At 40.0% G+C, this 25519-nt stretch overlaps 1 protein-coding gene across 4 annotated transcripts in view; it reads left to right on the top strand.

The window, feature by feature from the left end:
- Positions 1-25519, top strand: part of SYBU (syntabulin) — a 114260-nt gene that overhangs the window by 48463 nt on the left and 40278 nt on the right. For all 4 annotated transcript variants that reach the window (XM_035011774.1, XM_035011776.1, XM_035011772.1 and 1 more), the window contains one exon: positions 18400-18597. In XM_035011774.1, coding sequence (XP_034867665.1) covers positions 18400-18597 — 198 coding nt within the window. The remainder of the gene's footprint in view (positions 1-18399; positions 18598-25519) is intronic.

Below are 25519 nucleotides of genomic sequence, written 5' to 3'. Positions count from 1 at the left end.
GTAATCATTGTTGCTGTTTGTGGGAAGAATAATTAAGGCAAATTACAACCTGACCAGTGCCCTGCTGCGACATGACAATACCTCCAAAAATTTGCCAGGCCTTGCCAAACAGAAATATTTCCTCTTTGCTTTTGTCCAGTTGCGAAAACTTGGCATCTGGATAGAGTAAACCTTTGAACATAATAATCAGAATGGAGATGAACTGCTTCAACTAAAGTGAGCTGTAATACTGAATTACACTATAATTGAATGATTGCCAACCTGCTGTGAAGAAAAAAAAAAAAAAAAAACCCTAAGACTTTAGTATCATTTTAATGAGTAGGGGACCCCTGCACTGTTGTGTAATATATATTTCAAGTGCTTAGCTGCCTCAGCCACAGAAATAAGTACCTAATGATATGGGTTACAAATGAAGGATACATGGGCAATATTTCTTTGTGGAGGATGTGGTGACTGCAATTAAGAGGGCAAGAGCAAAATTTTTTGCCATTTAATAACAAATACTTAGCAGCAGGGACAGTGAATGGTAATCATGATGGAATTGGACCATGCCTGAGAGCAGATTATGGTACTTAACATGAAAATCTTTTATGTTCTAAAATACTAAGATTGTCCTAAAATAATCTGAATTGTTTCTCAATTTCAGAGAATGGTGTTCGTCTACTTTTGAATCCTCAGGAAAACTTGTGTAAAATGCAGATACCTTGGCCCCACCTAACCTATTATCACAGAATGGGAGGACCCAGGAATCTGTATTTTATAGGCACTCCAGATGACTCTTGTGCCTCATGAAGTCTGAGCCTCAGTGGCCTGTGTGGGTTTGGGAATTTGGGATGAGGGTTGTGAAGGGTATGCCCCAGCAGCATCACAAGATGAAGAAAGATCAAAGATGATAGAAGTGATGGCCAGCCAAGGTGTTTAAACTCATGGCCTGGGGCAAGGAAATTACCTCCATATTCCCTGGAAATAATAGCTTCTCACCCTGTATTTACAATTCCCATGTCATTAGTCTTAGCATTAATATTCTTTATATCTACATTATTGATGTAACTTGTGTCCAAGTGGTAGACAAGTAAAAGGGGAGGAGAAAGCATTTTCTTCCTTTATTTTCCTATATAATCCTCTCTCTCTCTGGATTTACCATCCCTAGCATACTTCTCTTTTGCATTTACTCTCTTTGGTATTAGGATGATTCGGGGTACACTGGAAGCAGGTGTACTGGGTCCACTCTTGGTGAATACCCAGTGGACTCACTGAAAAAGAAAAAAGAGGAACTGTAGCCTGGGAGTAACAGGAAATTCGCCCTTTTGCAAGCTTCCACAAAAATGTAGTATCCAGTAAGCATTTATTAAATGCCTGCTGAGGATCAGAATTGTGCTAAAGCCATGAGAATGAATAAAACATAGAGACTGAAAAATCAATTACTGCCTTAAGCCTGGTGCCAAAAAATAAGTGGGATAACACATCTTTAGATGCGATTCCCACACGACTACCTTTTTTTTTTTTTTTAAGATTTTATTTATTTATTTGAGAGAGAGAGAGAATGAGAGACAGAGAGCATGAGAGGGAGGAGGGTCAGAGGGAGAAGCAGACTCCCTGCCAAGCAGGGAGCCCGATGTGGGACTTGATCCTGGGACTCCAGGATCATGACCTGAGCCGAAGGCAGTCGCTTAACCAACTGAGCCACCCAGGCGCCCTCACACGACTACCTTTACTCACCTGTTTTGTCTCCCTGTCCCTTTCATCTATGGCCACACTACACATACTTCTTCCTTATAGTTTGAGTTTATTGCTCCATTTATTATCAACACTGGCCTCTCACATTTCATAAACCCAAGCATTCAAAGAAGTAACATTAATTAGTGTGGTGTAGTGGATAAACGTGAGTCTTGACATCAGAGACCTGAGTTAAAAGCATGAAATGAGATTAGCAAGGTAGGCCAGACCACATAAGCAAAGGTTTTGTATGTTGTGCTAACCCAATCCATGAGATCAAGGATCTGTACAGAAACTAGACTAGTAATATGGAGAGTGAGGCCATCTGGATAGATGACAAAAGAGGGGACTTTGGAACTGGACAGCATGTGCTCCTTCTAGCAATATTCAAAATTTTAAAAATTCAGGTTTTTTACTAACTCTGCCAGCTAAGTACCATGCATAAATAGCCGAATGTGGCTCATGGGCTGCCATTTTGCAATTCCTAAAGATCTTGCAGAGTCATGGAAGGGTTTTCAGCAAGGAGTTGTGACTAGATTTAGAATTTAGAAAAATCTTTCTGATTATGTGTTGGACAGTAGATGGAAGGAAGCAGGCATGATGGCAAGGTCCCTGCCTGGTTTGAAGGCCATTGTGGCAGTCTAGTTAAAGACCATAAAATGATATGGGAGGGGATTTGGGGGCTAGAACATATGGGTCTTAGTCACCAGTTGCAAGGAGAAGGGGCAGGAAAGAGTTATATCTAAATTTCTCCACTGGATGAACACAAATGGAGCAACAGGGCTGGGGAGAAGGACACTGAGTCAGGTCAACGAGCTCAGATTAAGCTGTGTTGCATTTGAGATAAAAAGAAAGGTCTGGAGCTCCAAAGAGAAGTCAGAGATTTTGGTAGCTCAAGTCCAGGGAGTTGGTAATATTACCCAAGGGCAGTGCCTGGAGAAAGATTAGAGGCCCAAGGCTAGACCTCTAAGATAAAGCAAGAGTAGACAGAAAAAGGAAACCAAGGCACCCAAGAAAGAGTTCAGAGAGAAAGGAGGAGAGTCGGGAATGACAGTGTCTCTAATCCTAAGGGAAGAGTTTCAAGACGAAAATAGCCAACAGCTTCTGATGTCACAGCAAGATTAAGGATGGGGTGCACTAAAAAGTGTTCAAGGAAAAAACCACAGGTTATCAGTGATCTTAGGCAGAAACAGTACCAGAAAATCATAGGGATGGAATCCAAACTGTATCAGGCTGAGATGTGAATGGGAGGTGACTAAATAGAGTGTAGACAACTTTATAAAACAAACTTAACTGGGGTGGGAAAGAGGAAATAGAAAGGATGAATACCTACCATTTACATCAACATGGATGGAACTGGAAGGGATTATGCTAAGTGAAATAAGTCAATCAGAGAAAGACAATTATCATATGGTTTCACCCATATGTGGAATATAAGAAACAGAGCAGAGAATCATATGGGAAAGGAGGAAAAACTGGGAAGAAATCAGAGAGGGAGCCAAACCATAAGAGACTCTTGACTCGGGAAACAAGCTGAGGGTTGTGGATAGGGAGGTGGGTAGGGGGATGGGGTAAGTGGGTGATGGGCATTAAGGGGGGTATGTGATGTGATGAGCACTGGGTGTTATACACAACTAACAAATCCTTGACCACTACACCAAAAAATTAAAAAAAACAAGTGTTGCATTTATAATAAAGATAGGGCATTTATCAAATGACAGGTATTTTGATAAAGTTTTTAGGCTGAGGGGAAATAGACAAGAAAGAAAAACGACAGACACACACATGGGGGACATACACACACACAAGGGAGAGAGAGAAAGAGAGATTAAGGGAGAATAGAAAAGTGTTAACTTTTTAACAAGACTTGGGTGGACCCAAAAAGACCTGTATAGGAAGAAAAGAAAGGCTGGATGTGAATATAGGTAAGTGCCAGGTCAGGGTACGTAGCTGAAGGATACATTTCAAAGCTAGGTTAGGTGCCCCTTGATGCTTCCTCTGTCATACCAGATGACCAACCTGGTTTTTAAATTTGATAGTTACCTGAATCCCCAGTAGACTGTAAGCCTCATGAAGGCAGGAACAGTATAGTTCCCTGAACTATACCAGACATATAGCAGTTGCTTAATAAGTATTCACTGAAATCTGGTAGAAGGCATAATTATGAGAACAGGACAAGTATTTTCATTCATTTAATAAAATTTATTGAGAGCAGCTACTGTGTTAGTAGTTGGGAGAATAAAGCAACTAGAACAGTACCCGATACTCAACGGGCTTATTAAATGAAAGAAACATGCCTGTCCTTGAGAGTTCAGCGTCTCTAAATGTCAAAAGGAGTAATCTCTATAATAGAACCATGACTCCAGTGCTGTGGGTAGCTAGAAGAGAGATCTCTTGCTAGGAAAATCAGAAAATGCTCCACTCACGAACTGGCACTTGCAAGCCCTGAGAAAAACCAGCTGCCCAGTTTGGAGTCAAGAAGGAACTTAGCCCAAAGCCACACACCCACATTTCCCAGGACTACAACTGGACAGGAGCCACCACCCCACCCTACTGGGGTGCTATTGAGAAAGCGCCAGTCTCCTCCCACTGACCCAGGGGAGACCAGGTGCCCTTCAGGTATGCAAGGCTGCTGAGTAAGCCCGTATTGGCAGGTGGCTTTGCAGGGCCCCAGGTACAGTAACGGCTCCGCACGTGCCCTGCTGCTCAGCTTGGCCATCTCCTGCTTTGGGGATAAGAGCAGGAGAGAGACACCTGCCCCAGCTGCTCCTCACACGGCTGGGCAGTCAGAGCGCCCCAGGTTCCGCTGCCTGGGGTTACAGCCTCTGGCTGACTGCTCTCTTTTTTTAATCTTTATTTGCATATGGTTGACATATCATGTTACATTGGTTTCAGGCCTACAACATAGTAGTTAAGCAACTCTGTACCTTATGCTATGCTCACAAGTGTAGCTACCATCGGTCACTATGCAGCGCTGTTACAATACCACCGATTATATTCCCTGTGCCGGACCTTTTATCCCCATGACTTGTTCATTCCATAACTGGAAGCCTATAGCTCCCACTGCCCTTCACCCATTTTTCCCATCCCCCCACGCCCTCCCCTCTGGCTACCGCCAATTTGTTCTCTGTATTTGTAAGTCTGAATGACGGCCCTCTCTTTTTAGGGAACCCAGACCAAGCTTTGCAGTGCATACCAGTGCTCACTGTGGGCTCATCCAGCACTCACCCCCATCCCTGCAGAAACTCATCCTTCAGGTTTTTCCCTGCTCAGTGTGAATTTTCCTGGGGCTCCTCCTCTTTCCTGGCTGGCTCAGGCTTTATTCTGTCTTCTTTTGTGTGGGTGCTCTTACAGTTAGCATTCCTCGAAGACACCAAACTAACCCTCAGAATTCTTGAGTCTGTGGACCCTAACCCACCCTTCTATTTATTCTGAGGTGTTTGTGAGGATTATATATATATATATATATTTTAAAGATTTTATTTATTTATATGACAGAGAGAGACAGCGAGAACAGGAACACAAGCAGGGGGGAGTGGGAGAGGGAGAAGCAGACTTCCTCTGGAGCAGGGAGCCCAATGTGGGGCTCGATTCCAGGACCCTGGGACCATGACCTGAGCCGAAGGCAGACGCTTAACGACTGAGCCACCCAGGCGCCCCGTGAGGATTATATTTTTAACGCTGATTATTGTATCTTTTTAAACTCAAAGGTAATAAAAATATGCAAACACATTGAGTGGATGTAATCACACTTATAGGATTTATTTTGTTTTGCTTTTTGCCAAGGTGAGATCATGCTGTATTGATCTGTGATCCCTTCTGTTTATTTAAGTGAATATTTATTGAACATCTGTTGTGGGCAGGGCACTATCCCAGGAGCTGATCTAGAGAGATGGACAATCGTGACAGAGCTTTTGCCCTCCACGAATGTGTATCCAGGTAGTACCTGTACGTGTCCTTGCTTGTCAGCACAGAGAGGCCCCCTCACTTGTTGTGATGACGGCACGTAGTTCACCCTGGAGAGGGACATCATGTATTCGGCCATTCTTCTGCAGATGGACGTTTTGTCTATGGGGCTAACCTTCAAAATTCAGAATCTTATTTTGTGAATATCACTGGAATTAGACTGTTAGATGAACATATTTCTCTCTCTGTTCCCTTTTTTAAACAAAGTAAACACCATGATACACATATATTACCTAAAACAATTATTTTTTTCAAATAGAAAAAACCCAAATGTAGCAATTGCAGGAACTATGAGTATTGTTTTTTCCTTAACTTTCTTCCATTTGTATCCCTTATTCCTTCTTGACTATCACTATGTTCAAATTCTCAATGTGAGAAAAATAGAACAGAAGGGAAAATATTTACATTGCTACAAGACAGCTAACTAGTTCAAGTGTCCGTAGAGTGGTTTGCAGTGTCCTTGTTATAAAGTTTTCAAGAGATTACAAGATAGCTTCTTGGTCTGTCTTTGTCTCTCTCCTCTTTCCTTCTGATCCTTCTAGTTCTCCTTCTGTCTCCCCATCTCCCTCTCTCCCATCTTCTCCAACCAAGGAACTTCATAAATAAATAAATAAATAACTGAGTCTTTAAGAAGGCGTGGCTTAGAAATTGCAAGTAAACTCATATTGCTAAGGAGAGAGAAGGCCAGATGTATTAGTATCATGCCTATTTTGGAAAGATCATAACCTTACAAAGGATGGAGCAAGAGAAATGGAAGCTTGCAGGACAGATTCCCTCCCCACAGCCCCCGCCAGGCGCACCTGTCTTGGGGCAGAGACACAGCCACCCTCTTCCCCAGTTTCCACACCAGCTCCTCCCTCACCAGAACTCCCCCAGAGAGTCTTTCCTCACACTACATTCACTAGGTAAACCAAGATGTTTTCCTCTCCAAATTCCTTCCCCTCTGGCTGCTAACACAAATCAAACAACTTGAAGCTTGGTAAAAAAACAAACAAACAAAAACACCACAAATAGAGGCCTTTGTTTCCAAGAGAGCATGAGTCCTATGAAGAAATGGAGACTTACCTCCCTTCACTTCATCTTCCTCTACTGCTGAGGCCTATGCCAAAATGACGTATGAGAGCACTCGAAGCTCCAAAATAGCTCAGAAATCCTGGGAATGTTTACATGTGAGATGATTATTTTTGTCTCCAAGAAACCAGGGAGACATTCATTAAATAATTACTCCTCTCTCCATTTTTATATATGCAGGTGACAAGCCTTGGTGGAAGGGCTTCATTTGCATTCCTTCCCCAGCTCATTTCCATCAGATCACACATGCAATCACTCGTGTATACATACCCTTAAAAGAAAATAAGCTGCCTTTGACCTCTCATCTCCTTGTGCCTGCCATCATGTTTCTCAGCTTCTCTTCACGGCAAAACTCCATCATTTGCCCTTGTCAAGCATGTGGGTGACCAAACTGGCAGATCTTTCTCTTGTCTGCCCTCATTTTCCTTGACTTCTCAGCACACTCAACACAATTGAACAGGCCCGTACCTTAGGAAGGATTTTCCTCCTCAGCTTCTGTGGTCCCAACCCTTAGACGTTCCTCCTGCTTCTGAAGTCACTCCTTGGGCACCGTTGCTGGCTCCCACGCTCTCCCTGTCCCCACAGTGTCACATTACCCTCTCTTCCTCCTGTCCTCCCCAAGGACAGCCATCTTTAAATTGCTCAGCTGTCGGTTGGTGATGTTCCCAGCCTGTACCCTGAGCTTCCATCTCTCATATCCAACTGCCTACTTGATATCTTCAAGGTCATTGTTAATTTGTGCTTCAAATTTAACATATCAAAAACAATTTTTTTAGAGAGAGTGAGGTGGGGGAAGGGCAGAGAGAGAGAGAGAATCTCAAGCAGAGTCCACACTCAGCACAGAGCCTGATGCGGGGCTTGGTCTTACAACCCCGAGATCATGACCTGAGCTAAAGTCAAGAGTCAGTCGCTTAACTGACGGAGCCAGCCAGGCGCCCCTCAAAAACAGAATTCTTGGCTTCAGCCCCTACACACTCATAAACCCTTTTTTTTCCAACTCAGAAATGACCACCATGGGCCAGTTGCTTATGCAAGAAACCTTAAAGACATCCTTGATCTCTTCCTACTTTTCACTATCATGAGTTAAATGCTTTGGATTATTTTTCTGAAATATATCCGAAATCCGTCATCTACTTTCTTCAGTTTTCCCTGTCACACCCCTGTCATCTCTGATTTCCACAATGGCAGGGGCCTCTGCACATTTATTTGCTTCGGCTCGTTCATTCCTAAACCACAGCATAGCGGTTAAGAAGGAAGCTTTGGAGTTAGGCCGTTTGGATTCTTATCATGGCTCTACCACTTACTGCCACCTCAGGCGGGTGGCATAAACGTGAGTACTAGTTTTATATGCCCTCTGCAAAGCAAGATGATACTAGTGCCCGTCCCGAGGGGTATTAGACTCCGTTAATTAAGACTTGTGTTAAGTGTCTAGAACATGCCTGGTACTCAGTAGGCACTCAGTAAATATTAGCCAGATATACTGTCACTACTACAGTCTGTTCTCCACAAACCAAATTGTTGTCATCTGCTTAATGCACATTATGGCTTCCATCGTGCTTAACATAAACTTAGGATTCCTGGTCTAAGGTCCTGCATGTGCTCGGGCGTCTATATCCCTTCAGCTCATCATCAGTCCTCTCTCCCTCTCAGCCTTCCCAGCCTCCTTTCAGTTTCCTCAATGCACCAAACTCCTTGTTGTTCCCTCTGCCTGAAGTTCTTTTCCTTGCCTTTTCCATGATCAGTTCCTTCTCATTTTTTTGGTCTCAGCTCAGATTACCTCCTTAGGGCCTTCCATGACAACCTGTCTGAAGAAGTACCTTCCCACCTCCCACCTAGCTAGTCTATATAATATCACCCAGTTTGTTTCATTAATAGTACATCACAATCAAATATCTTCTGTATGTGTTTCTTGTTTTACTTGCTTATTAACTGTCTCTTTCCACCACCAGAATGTAAACTTCTTCAAGACAAGGCTCTTAGGGAGTCTTGATCATCATAATATCCCTAATATCTAGAAGGCTATCTGGTACATAATAAGAAATTAGTAATTATTTGTGGAAAGAATTGATGGGTGGGGGGCAGGTGGGGTGGATGGATGGATGGATGGTTGGATGAATGGACAGATGGATGGATGGATGGATAGGCTTCTTGCACTTCAACATGGGCTATTGGGTAGTGTCACATTGCACAATACTGAAGCAAAATTAGTGTAGAGCCTTGTAGACTTGTAAATTCTCGCTCCAAAAAGATGCTAAAATTAGGTAAAGGGTAAGAAGTTCAAATTTTCCTGTTCAAAACCTAGAATACAAAATTTTCTAAATGGCAAGCATTATATGGTTACTGTGTTGAAGCAAGAATATTGGAAAACTAGAACCAGCTAGAATTTCTTGCCTCAAATTTTTGTGGCCTGTTTATTATGGGATGGCTTCTTTCTAACAGCTTCCTTTGTCTGTTTTTAATTTGAGCCATTCCAGAATTGCTGGTGTTTCCTCTTGGAACAAACATAGGTAGAAAATTTTAGAAAGAAACTAGCTTGCAGTGGTGAACAAAAAGGACTTTAGAGTCAGGCAAACCTGAGTTTGAATCTTGAGTCAGTTACTTAGTAGCTATGTGATTGTGGAATCCTTAACCTCTCTGAGCCTCAGTTGTCTCACCTATAAAATAAGATATTATTAAAAATTAGTGTTGGACGGCTGGGTGGCTCAGTTGGTTAAGCGACTGCCTTTGGCTCAGGTCATGATCCCGGAGTCCTGGGATCGAGTCCCGCCTGGGGCTCCCAGCTCAGTGGGGAGCCTGCTTCTCCCTCTGACCTTCTCCCCTCTCATGCTGTTTCTCTCCCTCTCTCTCAAATAAATAAATAACATCTTTAAAATAAAATTTTTTAAAAATTTAAAAAAATAAAAATAAAAATTAGTGTTAAACGATAGCTACTAATAAACATCACTTTTCTATTTTACCTACATCCTTTCAGTGCATTTGAATGGCTTGTGGTAAGAATTTCACAGGATTCAGATTAGCCATGAGTTTAAGCTGTGACATTTTATGTCTCTATCAGACTGTCTTGAGACATGTCAGTATCTGGAGCAGAAAGAATACGAACACCACTCTCAAACCAGTGTTTGGCACATAGTAGATAATAAATATTTGTTGAATGGTTGAATAAGTAGTCTGTATATGCTTTGGTCATTCATGAGAATCAACTAGATTTCCCTATAGTTTAAAGTAATGTTTCCTTAGAATAGCAATGATTTTGTCCTCCAAATTATGCAACTGAACACTGAACAGCATCAAACCATAACTGAATGTTTCAAGACATTATGGCACAAAACCACGTTTTCTTCTGCATGATGTTATTTTTAAGTACATCTTCTGGAATTGTTTAGTTCAGCATTTTGGAAAACAAATGAGCTCTGAGATCTAAATTCAAAAATGAACCAGAAATTTTAGAAATGTTTCTTGGACTTTGAAGAAATATTGTATTTGTAATCTTTAGAACCTCGTGTTTTATTCTTGTATGTAATTGGTGCAAGGATGTTGAAGTGGAGACTTGGTCATCATAATTGCCACCAAAAGTTTGATGACACTGGTTGGTAGGCACTTAAGTATAAGGAAATTATGTAATACGCACACGCACACACACACACTTTGGGCAACCTTAATATTTTAAAGATTTTATTTATTTATTTGAGAGAGAGAGAACGAGAGACAGAGAGCAGGAGAGGGAGGAGGGTCAGAGGGAGGAGAAGCAGACTCCCCGCCGAGCAGGGAGCCCGATGCGGGACTCGATCCCGGGACTCCAGGATCATGACCCGAGCCGAAGGCAGACGCTTAACCATCTGAGCCACCCAGGCGCCCCCAACCTTAATATTTTAAAATGTGGATTTTTAATGTATATATACACAAAAGCATATATATATTCACTTTGCAAAAACTATTCATTGCTTTCAAAATTTTATCAAAACATTGCAAAGTAATGTGGAAAGAATAGATTTCTTAAAATTAAAAAAAATAATAAAGTTAGTATTTAACCTCACACTGCATTTTAAAATGAATTCCAGATGGATTAAATTTATTTATTTATTTAGATTGTATTTATTTATTCATTTGCGAGAGAGACAGAGACAGAGAGAGAGAGAGCACAAGCAGAGGGAGCAGCAGGCAGAGGGAGAGGGAGAAGCAGGCTCTCTGCTGAGCTGGGAGCCTGATGAGGGGCTCGATCCCAGGACCTGGAGATCATGACCTGAGCGGAAGGCAGCTACTTAACCATTTGAGCCACCCAGGCGCCTGAGATGGATTAAATTTATATGAAGAGTGAAACTATAAATATCTAGAAGAAAGTGTAAGTAAATATTTAATTGATTTTAGAGTGAAGGATATTCTAAGTATTAAAACATTGGAAGAAATCATAAAGGAAAATATGGAGAGATTTGACAACTAGAAATAGAAAAAGGTTTAAATGTCAAAACATAAAAAAACATAAAAAAGTCAAAACATTATAAATTAAAAAACAACCTCAGTGAAATATAATGCTTTTCATATATAAGGATTTCTTATCTATCTATAAGATATCTTAGTAGAAAAATTGTCAAACTAACAATTCATAGAATAAGCAAAAAAGGCCAGCAAACCTATGAAAGACATTAAGCCTCACTAATACTTAAATATGTGCAAACTAAAACATCAAAAATATATTTTTCATTATTAAGTTGGCAAAAACACCAACAAATAGTATTCAATATTGGCAGGACTTTTCTGAGTGGGATACTCTCATTCAATAATAAGAATTTAAGTTGTCTCAAACTTCTTTGAAGGCTTAGTAATTCCACTTTGATATACATTCCATGAGATAATAAAAAATTTGACCAAAGATTTGTTTTTTTATTTTTTATTTTTATTTTTTGAGAGAGAGAACTCGCATGCATGTAAGCGGGGGCGGGGGGGGTGTAGCGGGAAAGGGAGAGAGAGAATCTTAAGCAGGCTGTGAAGCAGGCTTCACACCAACGTGGGGCTCGATCTTTTTTTTTTTTTTTTTAAGATTTTATTTATTTATTTGACAGAGAAAGACACAGCGAGAGAGGGAACACAAGCAGGGGGAGTGGGAGAGGGAGAAGCAGACTCCCTGCCGAGCAGGGAGCCCGATGCGGGACTCGATCCAGGGACTCCAGGATCATGACCTGAGCCGAAGGCAGTCGCTTAACCAACTGAGCCACCCAGGCGCCCGGGGCTCGATCTTATGACACTGAGATCATGACCTGCACTGAAATCAATTAACTGACTGAGCCACCCAGGCACCTAAAGATTTATTTTTAAAATATGTTATTAAAACAATTTCAATAATAGTGACAAAATTGGAAACAACCTAAGAAATGCTACAAGATGGAACTGATTTTTAAGTGATATGTTTATAATCTATTTTCAAAATTACTCATTAAAATGTTTTTTGAGAAATTAAATAAAACATTTTGAATCTTTTTAAGACATACTCAAAAACAGAATATTACAGTGAATTCCCATATACTGCTTATCTACTTTGTCCAGATTAAGTAATGACAGATATCATCATATTTGCTACATCTATTCCTTTTTTATTTTTTTACTTTGCTGAAGCATTTTAAAAAAGCACATCTCCAGACATCATGTCATTTCATGTCTACGTACACACCTCAGCCTGCATTTCTTTAAAAACTGGACATTTTCTTACACAATCATAGTGCCATTTTCATTACTACACAATTAACATAATTCCTTGTTATGATAGAGAACATGGAAATAACCCCAGTTGTCTTGAAGGTGTCCATTTGCTTCCTCATAGCATTTAACCCAGAGGCCAAGAAACTTTTTCGGTAAAGAACAAAATAGTAAATATTTACGACTTTGCTAGCCGATGATCTGTGTCACAATTATTCAACTCTGCCATTGTAACTTGATAGCCACAGTGGACAATATCTAAAGGATTCAGCATGGCTGTGTTCCAATAACATTCTATTTACAAAAGTGGGCAGCAAGCAGAATTTTCCTGCAGGTTGCAGCTTGCCAGCCCCTGATTTGACTCATTACTCTCTATTCTCTATATATTTTAGAAGGTGGACATTGTCTTTAAAGCTTGGTTAGATGCAGGGGAAATTTTTATGGCAAGAATACTTCATGGGTAATGCTGTGTGTTTCATCTGGCATCCCCTCAGAAGGTACATAATGTTTGTTATCCCACCATTGGTGATGCTGAGAATGGGTGCAGATGTGTAAGGCCTGATCCCTTCACTGTAAATTCTCTATCAGACTATTGTCTAATGGTTTCACCCATTATGTGGTTCTCTAAATCAATTATTTCATTAGAAATAATAACAAAATAGTAACTTCCTGTTTCTATTATTCCATCTATTTTCATTAACCAGATGCTTCTGTAAGGAAGAACTTTGTAACATCAATGAGGGATTTCAGTTATACGGAAATATAGTTTGTGTAGGAATGGTTTTTCAATCAGGACTTATGCTAGTTCTTTCTTTCCTTTTAATTGCCAAATTTCAATACAAAGAATTGGTCCCTGGGCCACTGCCAATGATCTCCAGTGCTTTGGGATTCTTTTAGGTGGAAAGGGTCTTTCTTTCCCTCTTTAGTTTTACTTTTTTGTATGACCATGGCTCACAGATTTTTTTTTTTTTTTTGTATATCCAGTGGTTATCAGTCAGTTGCATTAATTGTTTGTTTTCTCTGATGCTCAAATTATTCCATCTTTGGCCAATGTGGGCCCTTTTGTGTTGGCTCCTGTCAGTCTTTAATAGCTTCTTTCTTTATAGCCTAACAAGTTCCACAGGAAAGTGCTCAGTAACAGAGTAATGAAACTGAATATACTATATGTTGAAGCAAAGCAAAAAGCAAGTGAGGAAGTAAACCATATGCATAATTAAAAATTCAATAAGACATAGGCCAGATTGTTCAATATTTTTTCTGGGTTACCACAGTTTTAGGAAACTGTTATCCTTTTATTTTCTCTTTCCTTCTTTATACTCTTTTGCACTCTATCTAGATCCTCTGCGTTAAGAATTATTACTCTGATAATATCACAAAGATTAAGTTAAAATTTTAACAACCCCAACAGATTTCCTTTAATTTAGCAAGTTTCTTTAGTGCATTTAAAATAAGATACAAATTATTTTAAAAGATACTTACCTTTTTTCAGAATTGTAAGTAGAGTAATTGTCCAGTTATTAACTATATCCCATATTCTCAAAGAGCTTGTAATGTAAAGAGAGAGGAAAAATAGATTAAAAAACATTTTTTTAACCACCTCCAGGCTACAAAATTATAATAGATGCCTATTTCTCTCATCTGTCCTTATAGATCTTAACCATTTTATTCCTTAACAACAATTTGGAAACTATTTAGTAGGTACATTTCTTACAGCACTTGAGATGGGCCACAACTTCTGAGACTTCCTGGATCTGTGATATTCTTTCTGTATCCTTCATCCTGTGTGTTGACAGATTCAAAGCAAATGAACAACAAGAACAAAATAACCTATTCCTTGGTGTAAATCAAGGAGGAAATGTAAATTAGTCTCCTTCCCTATAGATGGTGATCAAAAATAGCCTTAATAAGGGTCAGTTTTACTCGTGTTCCACCAGGGACCATCCTGGGCCCATTGAAGTGGGATTTAAAATTATTGACCCCAGAAGGAAGTTATCCTATATTTTCAGATGGATCACAATGTATAAAACATGAAACGTGGTCCTTTTTTATTTTATTTATTTATTTATTTTTTAAAAATTTTTTTATTTATTTGAGAGAAAGAGAGAGAGATAGAGATCACAAGCAGGGGGAGGGGCAGAGGGAGAGGGAGAAGTGGACTCCCCGCTGAGCAGGGCCTCAAGATCCTGACCAGAACCTAAGGTAGATGCTTAGCCGACTGAGCCACCCAGGCACCCCTGTTTTATGTTTTTTTTTAATGAAGTTATACTGACCATGAATAGTGAAGAAGTGTAAAAGCTCAATTATGTAAGCACTGAAGGAGGGTGTGTGTGTGTGTGTGTGTGTGTGTATTTTAAAAGAAAAACTCCTCCCTCTCCAGGGACTGACGGTCTTCACATGCTCTTCCTAAAGCCTTGCAGCAAAACTTCCCTCTGCCAAAACCAGGCTGAAATGTTCATGTTTTTCTCAGGCATTTTTCTGGAAATTTGAAACACTCCACACTTTTTGGGTAGATCATTCAGGATTTTTGTCATTTCCTGCCCTGAAATAGTTTCCTCATGGTGTCCTATTAGATTTTTTTGTAATTGATAATTTCTTTATACTAACATCATAAAAGCCATAATTATAAATATTGTAGTTATAAATCTATGGATCCCACAGGACAAATTCAGCTAGTAGCGACAGGAAACAGAAGGCATACCCAAAGGGTTTAGCCGAAGTGGGTTTAATAAATAAATCTGTTTTTGTTTTTGTTTTTTTAAAGATTTTATTTGACAGAGAGAGAAAAAGCAAGCAGGGGGAGCTTCAGGCAGAAGGAGAGGGAGAGGCAGGCTTCCCGCTGAGCAGGGAGCCCGATGCGGGGCTCGATCCCAGGACCCTTGGGAACATGACCTGAGCGGGAGGCAGACACTTAACCGACTAAGCCATCCAGGCGCCCCAATAAATCTGTTTAATATGTGCTTGATCCGCATGTAGTTTGGCACATAGTAAGATTAGACATGAGTAACCAAGGAGCATCAACTTGGCTTTAGTCTTCTTAGAATCTTAGAGTAAATGTGAAGGAAACATATTTTACATAGAATTTTGGGGAGGAGTATTACTTTCATCTGGATTAGCAGTTTGCTTCCAGCTGTGACCATGAAGTTGAAAAGGAGGAGGAGAAGAGAAGGGAAGGGGAGGGAAAGGGGGAAAGAAGCCTTAAACAAGACTTGCTGGAAAAATGACCACTTTTTCAGTGCTGCACGGAGGAAAATACCTCAGGTGTCACAGGCTACCAGATGACTCCCTGGTCCATGAACCTTTGTTGCCTTTGCTCGGGTCTTACTTTGCATAAGTTAAAGTTTGTTCTCTCTAGTAGGAAAATCAATGCCCTTTCCTTTCCAAACTAGATACCTTTGTTAGTGTTGATCTCATCAGACGAAATAAGTTGAATACCCCAAACTTCTCTGATAACTCACCGATTTTCTTGAGTATGGATTTGCTTTAAGAGGCTTGCTGGTTTGCGTTGTAAGTGATATTTACCCAACTCCTTTGGCTTATTTATAAGCTCCATCTGTATGGGGGCTGGGTATAATGCCTGGGGGCTGGGTCAATGCCAAGACTTAGTTTAACCAATGAAAGATTATGTCTGTTTTCCCATTGTTTCTCCCTCAATATGAAGCATGATACTAGACAGTTAAGAGATGTTGGGGGAATACCAGTTTATGTAGTGATTCAGATGCTGTGCAAGGTACCAAAAGTTAAAGATTTATTTAGGTCTTCATCTTCTCAATCCCTTCCCCTGGAGATACTAGCTGTAAATATTGATGACTTGTGAAACACACATTTCAGGTAAAAAAAAAAAAATTTCTGCTACCTTCCCTAAACTGCCACTATTCTAAGTAATTCTGGGTCCTAATTTTTAACCAGACCCTAGCACTTAATTCTTGACATTATTAGTACTGAAAACTTGGCTTATAGATATTCCTTCTCATTTAACTCTGGCAAAATGATAGTAGAACCAACAAAGCACATTTGCTTTCTATTTAGTTAAATTATAATCTTGACAGTGTTTCTCAATACTGGAAATTGTTTGATTTTGTCCCCTTGAGTCTGAGTGTTTTCAAGAAAAATTGCTTTTTAGGTTAGAGACTCTGAAGCACAGACTTTTATTTATTTGGACCATTTCTCTTTCAAAAGAGGTAATTTATGGAAGTGACTCATAAGGAAATAATTCTAAAGGCAGTGGGTAATTTCAAATGATTAGACTGCATTTGCCTGGGTTTATCTGCTTGGGGATCGGAATCAAGAAGGAGCCCCTTCTGAGGCGATGTGCAGGCCTGCTGAGCCTTGTAAGAGTGCTGGAATCTGTCTGAGTAATTAGCAGCTTTGCCCCTTTAGAGGGGAGCTGGGCTTTCTTAGGGTTGCAGCATGGGACAAGGAAATGTCACAGAAAGGCAGGGACAATAAGCGATGAAAGAGCTGAGCAGTAACCACCAGGAGGGGCTCTCAACCCCCTCCTTCACGGCCAGAGTTTCTTCCAGAGTTTGGTAAGAACAGGGGACTCTAAGTGAGCAGCAAAGGCAGAAGGCATGAGCAGGGCACTAAAAACTGCTTGCTTCCAGAAATGTACCAGTGAGGTCCTGTGGATACTAATATGTCCAAGAGGCAAAAAAAAAAAAAGAAGAAGAAGAAGAATATTCAGAGAAATGAATCATTTTACCAGTGCCAAGTTCACTTTGTTCCAGAAACTGGGGCTATTTCATAATAAAATCTGAAATGAAAGCCAAAAATGAAGGCTTGATTTTTTTAGATGGATTCTAGTCATCTTTATTCAGGCAACCAGTATATTTTATTCATGCCTAGTTCTGTTTCTGTCTTTATTAAAGCTGTGGAGTTGAAGAGAGCCTTTCACAGATGGCAAATTATTTTTGTTCCTTTAATATTCATAAAAGTGTAATAGTCCAAAAGGTATTAGTACTAAACTCTTTTTTTTTGTCTAATGAGTTACTAAAGTAGCTCTGCCATCAAAATATTTCTGTATAATAAAGAATTATTTAGTAATGAATATTTACCACTAATCGACTGTTTGGAGGAGACATACTTTAAATTCCCATACAATTCTCATCAAAGTATAAATGAATTAACCAACCATCATGAATATTTAATAAATATGAAAAGCATTTATAGGAGTCAGCAGTATGACTTTCCTGTTTGCCTCATAAGCATCTACTCAGGTCACTTCCTATCATGCATATTAGCTTATAATAATGATCATAGTAATAACCTATAACTTGAAAACTAAGGGGATATTTCAATTTGAATATCATTTTCATTTTACCAGTTTATCCCAGACAGCAAGATACTGGATTGATATATTTTGGTGTGGGTATGTATGCTAATAAAACAGGATACTTCAAAAAAAAAAAAACAAAAAAAAAAACCCCACCTTTTTTCCTGCTCCTTTGAACTCCAAAAGCCAGATCTCTTATCTATTAAACTTTGTTAACCAGTTGATGGGCCAAGTGATCAAAAACTGGGTGTGGTCAATAATATCCAAGTAACTTTTTTTCCTAACACAAACAACTCTGAAGAGTTCACAGTAATGCCCTTGGGTTGCTGTGGTGAACTCTTTATTACTAACTGCATCAAAAAATCTATGGACAATTTTGACCCAAAAATATACTACCTAAAGTGTTAAAACAGACAAACCTTTAAGTGTTGACATGAAAGTTATAGAAATATTTGTGGTCCAAAAAGCTTAGAAGGTTTTGCTTTAAGATATATTTTATGATAACTGTTATTTTCTTTGTTAACAAAATTGGCCAAAATATGGAAAATAAAAGGCGAGGCATCCGCAGGCGTCCACCCAGGTCCTCATAAGCGGAGTACGTTTGTGTGAGTACATGTGTTGCATGGCTTCTCTTTGCCATCATTGATTTCCTCCTCCTCATTAAACACTTGCTGATTCCTGTCTTCCAGATGACACGGGCTGTCCTAGCAGCCAGTCGGTGTCTCCCGTAAAGACGCCCTCTGATACTGGAAACAGCCCTGTTGGCTTTTGCCCTGGAAGTGATGAAGACTTTTCCAGAAAGAAATGCACAGTTGGAATGGTTGGTGAAGGAAGCGTCCAGTCATCTCGATATAAGAAGGAACCAAAGTCAGGCCTTGTAAAGCCAGGTAAATGCACTTACTCTGCATGCTTTTCTCAGAACAGTAGGACTGGAGTGATTTCACATTTGAAATGAAACACCTGTGTATCAGGACAGGGAAATACAGTACTGATGCTGTTGCAGTACCCAGAAACATCTCCCTTTTTTTAGGGAGGTAGGGCAGAGAGTGGAATGTTTTCTGTACTGATGGTTAATAATTGAATAAATATAGGGATGTGTGTGCGTTATAGAGGCATAGAAAAAGGAGCAAAGTTGGAGACATGTAAAGTGGATGGTCTAACAGACATTTAAACTATGTAATTCTAGCATAAATTTTACTAAGAAATTACTTGGTACCGTCTAAAGTGCCCACAGTTTATGAAAAGAACAAGTTATCTTGATGGGAATCTGTAGGTGAGCAGACTGACTAACCTAGTGACTTTATTTGCTTTTAAAGAATTAAATATGAGTATGATGTTATATGTATACATATAGATGTTCGACAGTTACAAAATATAAGACGAAATGGAGATTTTTATTGCATAAGATACCATGAACGCCAGAAAAGGTCAATTCTCAGAATTTGCAATATATAAATAAATATGTTATATCCCAGAAATATGTGCAGTATATGAACAAGTATAGTTTTAATAAAACTAAAGTTATAACTTCTAAGTAAAAGGCCTTGAGTGTTAACATTGAGAGACAGCCTATATATTGCATTATTTTCTTCAACACCCACAGTTAATGCTGTACATATTTATGAGCCTGAAAAGACAGATTAATGACTTGCATGAGTCTTCATTCCTTACGTTTGTCTTCTCATTTTTTTGGTGATGGTATCATTGTGCAAGGAGCTATAGATGTTTTTTTTCAGTGGGGCCAAGGCTTGGTCCTATGTCCTCTTCCATCTCTGTCTGCTTTTGTTTTTCCTGAATAATTGATTTGCACAGCATATCTTAATAGATTATTCTTCATCTTGCTTTTGGTCAACCAAAGATAATGTTGACTAGTGTCAGAGTAAAACTTAAACTGTGTGAGAAGGAAATCTCCTCTTTCCTAGGCTCCTGATAAATGGTAGTCATGATGAATTTGTGAACAGTCCTTTGCTTTGAAATAATATGAAAAAGAAAGGGAATGATACACAGTGGGGAAGACAGCATATAAAAGAGAAAGATGGTTATTGTAAAAAGGGTGTTGGATACCTTCAATACCTAAGACAGAGACAGTGAGTTAAAGAATGTCATGTGATTAGAGCCAACAAATAAACCATTACCTTGTGTACATAAGAACGAGAACTGCCTCCCTCCCTCCTTCAGCTCAGTGGTTCTTTTTTAAATTGAGATACAATTCACATACCATAAAATTTACCCTTTTAAAGTATACAATTCACTGGTTTGTAGTATATTCAAAATTATAGTTTTGAAAAAGTAGTTTATTCAAAAAATCTAATTTCAGAACACTTTTATCATCCCACCAAAGAAGCCCCCTTGCCCATTAGCCCCTCTCCACTCTCCCTTCCTCCCAGCCCCTGGCAACCACTAACCTGCTCTGTCTCTGTGGACCTGTCCATTCTGGACATCCCATAAACATGGAATCGTACTGTATGTGGCCTTTCGTATTTGGCTTCTTTCACTTAGCATAACGTTTTCAGAGTTCATCAGTGTAGCATGGATTAGAATTTCATTCATTTTTATGGCTCCATATTATTCCATTGTATGGCTGTACCACACATTAAAATGGACTTTTTTTTTTTTTTGAGCAATTTTATGTTTACATGAAAACAATGGAGAGTACAGAGAGTTCTCACGTACCTCTCTGCCACTGCCACCTCCACTTTTTCTTTATTAACATCTTGTCTTGGTGTGGTTATACCCCCCATTTTGTTTATCCATTCAGAGATGATGGACATTTGTGTTGTTTCTGCTTCTTGGCTCTTATGAATAATGATGCTATGAGCATCCATGGAAAAGTTTTTTGTGAATATGCTTTCAGTTCTCTTGGGTATATGCCTAGGAAAGAGATTGCTGAGTCATATGGTAACCACGTTGAACTCTTTGAGGAACTGCCAGACTTTTCCAAAATGACTGCACCATTTTACATTCCCACCAGCAACGTATGAGGGTTCCACTTTCTCCACATCCTTGTTGACGGCTGTTACTGTCTTTTTTATTATACTTATTCTTGTGAGTGTGAAGTGGTATTTCATAGTGTCTTGATTTACATTTCCTCGATGGCTGATGACAATGAGCATCTTTTCGTGTGCTTATGGGCCATTTGTACATGTTCTTTGGAAAAATCTTCTCAGTTTTCTTTTAACCTGAGAGTACTCACCAGTAGAGTCTGTTTCTCTAACATATGGGATGTAAGTTTAAGAGCAGGAGCCTTGTCATCCTCTTTCTATTCCTGCCACACAGAGTCCGGTGCATTGTGGCAGCTCGACAGCAAAGGTAGGTTATGAGATTGAAAAGACAAAATGGTGCAAGAAAGAATGCCAGCTTCATGAATTGCAAAGAAAGAGTGACTTCACTGTGCAGGTATTGTAGGGTTTGAATGCAACTTAAAATTATTTCATTTTGGTTTCCCACCCCCCACCTCCCACCTTATTCCAAAAACATTTTACAGTGGTGACAATACAAAGGAAACAGGGACACAGGAGACAGGTATGGTGCAGCAAGAACAAACTAAGATTAAATGGAAGTTAAGATTATCATTGCCCTTCCTTGTTTCAATAATCATAAGAGGAATAATCAAATGTTAACATAAGACTTAAAACCCTATGTGTGTGTGCAGAATATTCACACTGAGCAAGTCCTTAATCCTACAGTAGGTACTCAACTTGCTAAGGATCAGCCACTTGTCTTGCTGAGCATGTTTAAGGCCTTAGGTCATCCTGAAGAAAATGTAGACAAAAAAAGAAAAAAAATGAAGGGAGGGAGGAAAGAAGGAAGAAAGAAGGAAGGACGAATGGACAAATGAGAGAAAACAAGAACAGTTCTTTGTGTTGTTTTAATTCATGGATCCTTTGAGAATCATGAAGGCCATGAACCCATGCTCCGGAAAAATACCCATACACACAAAATATCACTATTTCTGAGGTTTCTTGGACCTCCTTTCTTAGAAATTATGAATCCTAACTTAATGACTCTTTGCCCAGAGGCAGAACCTGAAACATCACTTTTGTCATACACCAGCTTTTGTCACCAGAATTCTGATTTCCTTGCTCATAAGCATACATATCACCTCAGCAGCCCTTCCCACGTGGTGTTTTTATTTTCATTTAATCAAGGTCGAAGGGATCCCTAAAGCTTCTTTCTTAGTTGCCTAAAATTCCTAATGTCATCAATGAAAAAGTTGCTTGAGCTTTTGAGGGGGACCCAGTTCTGTACAGTAAGCTCTTTGTAGAAAAATCTGTACCGTGACATATAGTTCTCTGAACTTTCAGCAGAATAGACCTGTCAGTCTCATAAATATGAAGAGAGGAAATCCTGGAAACGAGGCCCCTGGATGACTCCACAATTTATAAAATGCAGAGACATCATCTGTTAAACCACAAGAAGATAATGCTCTCAGTTTAAAATGTTCTCCCTCCTCCCCAGCCCCAAGTGACCGGCTCCCCTCAGGCCAAACCATCCTCAGCTCTCCGTGTGTGCTCTACTTTTTTAAAATAAATCAACTCATTAGAACCAATACCAGTTTATTAAAATAGCAAGTAATTAGTGTCTCTCATACGGATGTTCTGGGCCTCTTTAACGTTAAATAACCCAAGCCCATTTAATTTTAGGTCTGTTGTTCTAGATTCTGGAAAACTGCTCTTCACCTCAAAAAGGAGTTCTTGAAATGCCCCTTTAGTCATTCAGATAAAGAGCTAAGATGCTCACTGAGCATCTGATGCAGAAGGAGAAGGGAGATCTGTCACAGGATGCTGGGAAAAGCTTAGGAAGGTGGGCTGAGCAAGCCTGCACCTTGCCAACTGGGCACCGTGTGCACACAGCATGCCAGATCTTCCTTCCTCAGGCAGGGCCTCAGGCAGGGCTTGTTCAGGAGCTTCTCGGAGGTGGTGAACCTTCTGTCACTTTGGCTTCCATCACTTAATGCCTATGCAGATTCAATTAAAAATTGCCACCAAAGAGCAGAAGAAAACATCCCTACGGTCCAGCTGGATAATGGCTTTGCATTTTCATGGTTTCCTTTTATCTACCAGTCAATTCAGGGAACACTCAAGACAGAATCTCCAGAGCCTAATACGGTGCCTGTCATAAAGTCGGTGTCCAGTAAATACTTAAATGAGAAATACAGTGTACACCATATACAAGGAATTGTGTTTGGCATGGGAAGAGCGTCGGAGAGACAGGGCAAAGAAGACCTCAGTGTCAGCCCTGCGTTTAGGGAGCTTATAACTGAAGCAGAATACCGTGTGATAAATTTGGCCTATGGTGCCTATCAGAAGGAAAGGAATGAAGGCATTCCGTCTGGGAGCTCTGAGGACTCCGCAGTGGAAACAATCCTGCTCCCAGGTGCTCCTCTCAGGTTTGGTCTGCAGTCTTCCTGACATTTCCACCCAGAACCGCAAGGCCTGACCGCATTACTGCACCAGTACATTAAATGACATTCCTGGGCCTCCTTTAATGTGGGTTTACCACTTGGTGTAGCTTAGTCCAAGGAAGAAAAAGACCTGGTGGCATCATTTTACAGAAAGAAAAACTAAATCCTTTCTCCACAAGGCTTGAGGGGGAGCTGGGGAAACAATTACATGACTTAAACAAATCATCAGAAGACAAGAAAAGGAGGAAAAAAAACACCAGCTGATCGAGGAGAAAGATAAAGAGCAAATGGTTAGGGTCACTATAATTTAAAAGAAATCCCCTTTTAGAAACTGAAATGTTGAAATCTGCATTTGAAAGATGTCACTGTGTGCCATCAGCATTCAAACTAAGGTAATACTCCCTTGTCATAACCCCACCGGGTTAAGGGAATTGGAGACCTGGCCAGGTGAACTGTAATAACCTCACAACAATAACAGAGGCCTGGTTACTTTAAAAAGACTATTTCCCACATTCAAAGGCACATGCTGGAAAACTCAGAAGGCACCGACCAGGTTAGCGATTAATCAACATGGGTTCCCGTTGTAGAGAGAGGCTCTTTCTCACACAGCGGATAACTGCAGATGTTCTTGTGCTTATCACGAACTTGCTTTCACTTCAAAGTTAGTCGTGTGAAATTAAAGAGAGCTAGACAACTTACCTGTGAGAAACCATTCTTAAAATAACCTGAGCTATCTAGAGGGGAGTTGAGAGCGGAGACATGCACAGCTTCTTCCCCAGGTTACTCAGCTTGGCTTGTCCTTGGGGGAAGAAGTGTGTGTCAGAACCACCAGACTCCGGTGTGTTGTACCTTGAACCGTGAACATACAAGGTTCAAATCTTCATGCCATCACTTTATAACCATGTGTTCTTCAACTGCTTGTTATATCTTCCCGAAACCTCGTATGCAGCGTCTGTAAAATGGGTTGTTTCGAAGATCAAATAAACTAACGAATGTAAAGTACCCATTGTTAGACCCACCTCAGAATAATTCCTCAGTAAATGTTCGTAGTGGTCATTTGTAGCTCCTAAAATATACATCACAAATTCCGTGCACTTTCTTTACAAGGAAGCCCTTTAAAACTCTCATACAGAACCTGTGTTTATTTGAAACTGTATTCCAGCATGTCCTGGGCTCCTAATCCACACAAAATGGGAGCAGTGATTGCTCCAGGAGGGCACTGACGAAAGTATGAAGTGACGGCTGATGCCTTGACAATGAAGAGATGGGAAAATATGAAAGAGCACACAAAAGACCGCCAAAAAGCACAGCGGCCTCTGAAGCGTTTAAGTGCTTGGTAGCACTTTGTGCAGTATTTCATGTTCTAGAAACAGACTGAGTCATTGTGATGGTGGAGCCGGCAGAAAACAATGTGTCTGAGGGCAGAAAAATGTCTTAAGCATTTTAGAAATATTTTCATAGAGTGGAAAAAATTAAAATTTTAGTGCTAAAAGATTTTGGTTCTATGGAAACTTCCAGCCTTCTTGGCAAGGTGTTATTTTTCTAACAGCTTATAGTTACAATCAAAGGTCTTGCAGCAGTACAGCCCAGCCTCAAATAAAGGCTGTAATCTATTTTCGATGCTGAAAACCTTATGCAAATATCTGGAAGGGTATATTGGATGTAATTGTGGGGCTTAAATAACTCTGAAATTGGATTTAAAAATTTTTTAGCTAGAGGTGCCTGGATGGCTCACGCGGTAGAGCATGACTGATCTTAGGATTGTGAGTTCAAGCCCTACGTTGGGTATAGAGATTATTTAAAAAAATAAAATCTTTTTTTAAAAAAATTTTTTTAGCAAACATTTATGGAGTGCTGACGGTCCCCAGCAAAAGTCCAAGCATGTTACTCTTTAATCCTAACATCCATGGGAGAAAAGGATACCCTTGTCCCCTGTGTTACAGATGGAGAACCTCAGGCACAAAGAAGTTAAGTAACTTATCCAAGGTGGCACAGCTTGTAAGCAGATTTTAAACAGGGCAGCCTTGGGCGCCTGGGTGGCTCAGTTAGTTGGGCAACTGCCCGCGGCTCGGGTCATGATCCTGGAGTCCCGGGATCGAGTCCCGCATCGGGCTCCCTGCTCGGCGGGGAGTCTGCTTCTCCCTCTGACCCTCCTCCCTCTCATGCTCTCTGTCTCTCATTCTCTCTCTCTCAAATAAATAAATAAAATCTTTAAAAAAATAAAAAAATAAACAGGGCAGTCTTGCTACTAACTCTTAACCATTGCACTGGTTGTAAAGTCCACCTTCAAAGGAATAATTTTAATTACAATAAGGGAGCGTGACAATTGAGAAAGATGTGTTGAATAAGACAGAAATTATTTTTCTTTAATGTCTGTAGAGCCCTAAAAAATCTGACTAATTTTC

Source organism: Mirounga leonina, unplaced genomic scaffold, assembly GCF_011800145.1.
Source record: "Mirounga leonina isolate KUSES-001 unplaced genomic scaffold, KU_Mleo_1.0 Mir_165, whole genome shotgun sequence".
NCBI lineage: Eukaryota > Metazoa > Chordata > Mammalia > Carnivora > Phocidae > Mirounga > Mirounga leonina.
This window is presented reverse-complemented; position numbering and strand designations above follow the sequence as displayed.